The 6,978-nt window shown below is 38.5% G+C and overlaps 1 protein-coding gene across 1 annotated transcript; it reads left to right on the top strand.

Moving 5' to 3' along the window:
• Positions 1-4,206: 4,206 nt before the first annotated feature.
• LOC110444898 lies at positions 4,207-6,970 on the top strand. The gene is made up of 2 exons (XM_021489250.1): positions 4,207-4,297; positions 5,088-6,970. Exon 2 carries the CDS (start codon positions 5,114-5,116, stop codon positions 6,818-6,820), a length of 1,707 nt encoding a protein of 568 aa, XP_021344925.1. The 5' UTR covers positions 4,207-4,297; positions 5,088-5,113; the 3' UTR covers positions 6,821-6,970.
• Positions 6,971-6,978: the final 8 nt, after the last annotated feature.

Genomic DNA, 6,978 nt, shown 5'->3' with positions numbered 1-6,978 from the left:
ATATATATATATATACAAAAATCAGCTGTTTTCTTTCATGTTCTTTCTCCATTCGAAAACGCTAAATTGCACTGAATTAAACTTTAATGATATTGCAAAGGTACATGTATCTACTAAGGAAAACGTACATGGAGACACTTGAAAAAACAAAGATAATGTGGCCAGATGATCTGAAAGAGTGATTGTCATCTGCTTCGTATAAAATACAAATAAGACATGTAATCCTAAGACAAATCATTAATGTAATGTCACGTCCACATAGCTAGAATTACGCAGTGAGCATAAAAATCTTACATATTCAAAAAGCCAATCCTTCATATTACACAAAGAGAAACATGAGAACAGCGACCAGAAAACGTGCACAGTCCTAATTAACATGCATCTCTAAAAAAACAGTGTTGCAAAGTTTGTCCGACAGCAGTCGAAAATTTAACGGAAATTATAATATTCGGAGCAGACTCTCGAAAACCTAATCAAATGCGACAGGTAAACGTCGTAGGTTGGCGATGTTACTATCAAGAAGAGGGAAATGCATGATCGGAGAATTGAAATCGTCACGCTTATCGTACAGCTTAGTAGAAAGCCGTCCTTGTTAGCCATGTTGTAAGTAAAGATTGAACTTTGAATAGTATGTAGTGTCATTGCATGCAAGTTTAGGAAGATATATATGTTCGAAGTGGTCAGTAAAGTCCTGTTATAAATAGATATGGCATTGTCGATATATATGAAAATGAAATGGAAGGACTTGGCAAAGGAAAACCTTCCAGTCCTTAGAAGCTCTTCTGTAAACGTGATATGTAAACAAAAAGTCGGCCAGAGGAGGACACGTTTTGGTCCCAAAGTAATGTCCACATTCTACTGGAAAATATTGTTACCCAACTCTACAAAATATGCAATAATTCTCCGGGAAACATGAACGGGAAAAGTATATTGGAATTATTAGCAACAGACCTTAACGATTACAATAAATAAGTGTTCGTCAAAAGTAAAGCAGGAAAACTTAATGGGTTTTTCATGTTTGAATAGTGTTAATTAACGCACAAATCACCATTTATTGTATATAAAAAAAGTGTTCTGATATGACTGTTTCGATATAAGACCCCAGACTTGTTGTTGACCTATATCAAGCCCACGGCTTTCGGACCTTGAACCCGATATAGGTAGTTCGGGCTGAAGCGTCATATAGTAACTTTAAATTATTACATATGTTATACCATATATGTCATGCCATCAGTTAATCAAGATAGTTTTGCTATTTGAAGGGTATATAATAACGTGATGATAATTATTATCTCTCAGCAAGATAACTGATTCAATATTCCTTTTTGTTACATCTTAATGTGAAACATCATGACAGAGAATAAAATTTCTTTATAATTGGCCACATTTTATACGCTAGTTTCATATTGATATACATTTAACACCCTCTTTTAATTGTTACACCACGATATCTCATCCAAACCACGATTCCTTGCCCAGATTAGAAATCGTGTATCGAACGCAGTTATTTTTGCACGATTTCTCACCCAGGTAAAAAAAAACGTGCCAGAAATAGGTATATCTGCATATTAGCTATTGACCCGTGCATGCACTAAAGTTGATTTTTGGCGATATGCTGTGTTTAGGTTTATCTAGTACACACTTCCCGCATATTTTAATTCCTACCGTTCTAGATTCATTATTTTGTTGAACTTTCAATCAGTACATGCTGGTTAATAGTAGATGTATTTATTACATGCTAGAATTCATAGTCATTATGTAGGCTATAATGAGAAAGTGGTTGTGCCCTTCCGAAGCAATAGATTACAATGTGAATGTGAGTAATTCTGCGCACTCAAAGACTGGATCGCCTGTTGTAAACAAACCTGATACCCACCTGAATGTATAATTGTTTTTGTTATGAGTAAACCCCGCCGTTTGAATAAATAATAACACGACGACAAACATTGGAACTTGACATTGTTTCTGCCAGCTGTAAAGTTTTCAGATGATTCTGCACAGTTTAACCGACTTAGTGTGTCTTCCCTTCGATGATTGATTATTGCAACCAAGATAAAAAAATCAAAACAATTTTCGGGGCTAAAATTATTATAGATTTTGAACAAATATAGTTACATGGAAAATATTGTATTGCCATTATTAAAAACAAGGTAAAACAAGTATATTTTGTACAGCACTTGCTGCTTCATTATTCCACATGCTTGATCGGAGAGCATTTGGTTAATTATGTTTAGTGCCCTATTAACAGCTGCTGTCATTTCGAGGTCGTGCCTCTTTCTGTGAGAATTATGCGTTTATGCGTGTAATTGGTGCTGGGGCGGTTTGTTGGTGTACTTGACTCATAGCTACAGAGGGGAACTAATGCCAACTTTAGAGTGCTACCTCACTGTAACACATTGCCGATCGAAATCAACACAGCATTCCATCAGATCACGTTACGCTGACAGGGTAACCAGTTGGAGCATTTACTCGAAATGCTGAACGCTTAGCAGAGAACAACGACTGCTATGTTTAAAGGCCTTGGTTTGTCCCTGTGGCATGGGGACACAACTCATTACCATATTCGCTCGGACGAACGTTCGACAGCAAGGCCAAAGGTTAGGTAATGCAAAGGAAGACGCAAAAATCAACATCAAAAAACAAAAAGCAAACAAACAAAAAAGGAAATGGAAATGGTGTTAGAAAGTAGAGAAAAACACAGTGTTGCAATGGATGAGTAGATGGAATTTGGTCGCTTGTGTGTCTCGAAGTAGAGGACGCAAAAGCAAATCCCTAATTCTGCAAGGGTTTCCGCATTAGTTGCCTCTGACAGTATGCAAAGGATAACATCACGTATATTCTTTTCTAAATCCCCGGTCTGAAGGGGTGTAGCACCTCTGCTCCTAGGGAAATTATAGCTGTTGTAACACCATAGATTGAATGAATTCTCGTTGCTGTTGCTGAGGGATATAGCATGCCATTTAAGTTTAAAGTTCTTCATTCAAACTTCATAACTAGCAGTCTTTAAACTACATTTAGTTTGCAGCCCTCCCCCTCTTGGTTCATCCCCTCTTTATCATGTAGGAAAAGCCTTTTATAAATCAACCAGGCATTTCCTTGCCTAAGGTTGTATTTCTATGACAGTTATGATTAAAACCCCTACATCGACACTTAGGGAGTAGTATTTTAAAGATTGGCTCTCATTTATTTTATCGGGTCAAGTCCCTTTGTCGCCAAGTCATACTCTTTATTAATGCAATATTTAATTTCTTGTTCCAGGGAGAGTCAATACTTAATATAAAATGATGTCCTACCCTTGTATTTACAGAGTGGTCTGTTTAAGATTTGTCTCCATTTCCCCCTATTTGACATATTTTCTTTTTCTACATGTTATATTGGATTCCAATGGCGCATTGATTTTTTTCACCGTAACCACAGGATTGGTTATTGTAAGATAAACCCTTTTCCTTCCCGCGTCTGCCCCTCTGCACCCAGGGTAACAGTATCCTTTGCTTATGCCACAGATCGAGTTTCATTGCCTTTCTGGTGCTCCATGCCAATTTTGGCTCGAATTTTTCTCTAAGGAGAAGTGTAATAAATATTTACCCGTATTTCCTCCAATCTAGCATGTCTAACCCACCTACCCTCAAGGCGGCCACAGCACTCTTTTCTAGAACATAATATTCCCTTGGTTTAGGGATTTCCCATGCAATAAAAGATCAAAATCCTTTTACCCGGAGATGTCTTAGATTATTTTGAATTTCTAGAGTTTGTTACCACTATTTTCCCTCTAGTACAGTCACAACCTTTATTTATATTACATCAAATCCACAAAATTACACCAAACTTTGACAAATTTCTTAAGCTGTTCTGGACATGAAGTCTTTTAAAGTCTTAAAAACGAACGACAGACTACGGACACTTAGCCCTTCAGTTCATGTGAGCTAAACATTCGCCACTGCCACGACGTGGAAATTATTGCCTCCTTAGCACAAAAAACAATTAGAGACACAACGACTTAAAGTGTTTCCGGCAGATCTTGTTTCGAAGCTGATTAAGCATTTTGTCCCCTTAACCTAGAAAAAATACCCCGTAAATATAAATCACAAACTGAATAGAGATAAAACATTTTGTAAATAATGAGCTCGTGATCGACCGGTGAACACACCTAGTGGACTGTGTTAAGCTTTCATAAGTTAATCTTTATCTTTATCAGGTCAGTGACGTCACATATAGATAGCAGGACTATAGTCCAGCCTGTCTAGATGAGGAAGACACGATTATCCGGTATTGGGCAATGACGAACTATTAATCACAGGTATATATATGCTTATATAATATTACAGGCAAGTTGTTGGATAAAAGCAACACAGGAGAATAAAAAGTTGTAACGAAAACCGTAATTCTATGGACAGGGGCTGTCTTCTATGGGCAATCCATTGTGGGTGTCCTTGAAGTAATTCTTGTTACTTTTATGTTTCCTATGTCTTTGCTGTAATATCCTTTTACGCCATGGTATATTTTTATGTTCTCTTTTACTTGAATACCGCTATATACACCAACGTGTATATAGGTGTAACGAGAAGTGCATGTACCTTTACATACAAACTGATACTGTCTTGAAAATTATGTCGGTCAATTATGTTAATTAAAGCTCCGAATTATAAACCAAGTATTTTCAAATTACAATATGAGCGACAAGCTTTCAACAAATTGATCACTCTTGTTCTATAAAACCCCGTTATAATGCTATATTGTCTCTTACAAATATATGAGCGACACATCGCTTGTAGAGTCGAGATCACATGATCCTTACCCGTGTATGTGTAATTCATGTTCAGGACATTGCCCTATGACTTTTGTAGATATTAGGTCGATACCCCCTCTTTATTAAACGATTTTTTGTTTTGGAAGTGACACTATTTTCCCATTATCAGGTTAGGTTTTTTCACTCTCTCCTGTAAGAGAAGAAACATTCCCTTTCAATATAGTTTTGGTTTTTCAGTATTTCATTAAAGTCCGTTTTACAAAGTAAACAAACGTTGATCAAAGTGTTTATACAGCGATGTCGAATATCAAAGCTTAACACAATGTTATTTTCCTTGCAGTTTTCAACTACACTAACAGTACCGAGATGGCGACCCCTTCAGCACCGGAAATAGTTTCCTGCCCTTCCCATCCAGGAGAAGAAATCGTTTTCGTCTGTTCCGGTTGTGGTGATATGTTTGCGTGCAGTCTGTGTGTAACTAGTGTCCACCGAGGACATATACTTAACGGCGTTCAAGAAACGGCAAAGTCATTAAAGGAACAGATATCCGAGCTTGTAAGCACTCGTTCAGCGGATGCAGAATCGGTTGCTAAGAGATTAGACGACATCAACGTAGATTACGATCAGACGACGGACAATCTGAGAAACTTAATAGTGGAGGTAAAACTACGAAGGGAAAAGGTCAAGGTCATGGTCGACGAGGTTGCAGAAAAGGTACTACAACGCATACAGGACCTCTTAGACGACAACGAGGCTAACGTGACTGACTACAGAACGACGCTACACGATCTTGAGAAACAGTTACATTACCTAACGAAAGACAAAAATGAGTCAGTTCTTCTCTACGGTGATGCAACTGATATCATCAACTACTACAAAGAGTTGGCACTTCCACCAAATTTTCCTAGATTTCTTCCCTTTAGACGGGCAAAATTCACTTCTACCGACCTTGCAATGGACGATCTTAGACCAAAGTTCGGATCCTTTGCAGAGAATAAAATTGAAAGAAGAGAAAGCGCACACGACCCTCCTCCAAGACCACCAAGGACCAAACCAGAAATAGAATCATCGGTTCCATTGGTTGTTCCACGAGTAGAATTAAATCAGCTAAGAAAAGTTCAATCGGAACGACGTGCCCCAAAGAAATCTGCAAAGAACAATAACTCTGAACAACAGTCGCTAGGGGTCACAACATCGAAGCGTCATTCTTCAACGAGTTTTGATTTTCATCATCTGGATTCGCCAAAGAACGTTTCGCCTGACCTAAAAATAATGGCAAATATCCCAGAAGAGTCAACATTCAGGATACGTTCCTTGAGTTACGACAAAAGAAAGTTCGTCATCTCATACATAAGTGACCGACGTCTCATTTTTGTTAACGAGAAAGGAGAAAAAACCAGGAAGGTTCGGGTCATGTCTAATATCATGGATGTTTGTGTTTCACCTCTTACCGGGTATGCTTGGATTTGTTGTGAAGACCACTCAGTAACGGAGATCGAACAAAAGACGAGGGTGATAAGATTCAAAACCAAGTCTTTGCCTCTGTGTATTTGTGCACAACAGAGTGGGGCTTTTCTTATCGGCGTCACCAACGATATCATTCAGTGTAATGACACTGGGAAGGAACTCCTTCGTACCAAATGGCTGGGTGGACGCTTATCTGTGGTGTACCCTAGGGTCATCCGGGAGAGTCCATGCTCTAGGGAGATAGCGGCGAGCTACGGGTATGAGATGGAACGGCCATTGAAGGTCACGCTTTTTGACAGCGAACTCAATATAAAATTCCAGTTCCCTACTGACCAAATTCCACAAGAGGATTTCGGTCCAGTGGATATTTGCTTCACTCCAGATGGACAGCTTCTGATATTGGATAATGCAGCAAATAAACTTGTGTGGGTAGGACGACAGGGCGCGGTTCTAAAGGAGACAATCCTACACCAGTATCACCCGTCGGTGATGGCCCTTGGACCGGGCAATCAACTCTGTTTGGTCCACCAATCAATGACATCACAAATATTGACCACGGACATTCCCCAGAGCGGACGAAATGAATATACTTATTGTATGTTCTAAGAATGGATGAGAAATGTATTAGTACTGTGATACAATCATACATAATTTGAACAAAATATACGAATAACTGTTTACCAAATGGTCCGAGTAGCATATAAATTGCGTAATGTAACTTCACAGGTAGAAGAGGCCGTTATGTTACTACATATTCACAGGTA

The sequence above is a fragment of the Mizuhopecten yessoensis genome, unplaced genomic scaffold (genome assembly GCF_002113885.1).
Source record: "Mizuhopecten yessoensis strain PY_sf001 unplaced genomic scaffold, ASM211388v2 hete_36186216, whole genome shotgun sequence".
Taxonomy (NCBI): domain Eukaryota; kingdom Metazoa; phylum Mollusca; class Bivalvia; order Pectinida; family Pectinidae; genus Mizuhopecten; species Mizuhopecten yessoensis.
Note: the sequence above shows the minus strand (reverse complement) of the source record. Positions and strands in the feature narration are given on the sequence as shown.

Coding starts and splice junctions, on each gene's coding strand:
- LOC110444898 (XM_021489250.1), top strand. CDS start 5,114: ATGGCGACCCCTTCAGCACCGGAAATAGTTTCCTGCCCTTCCCATCCA.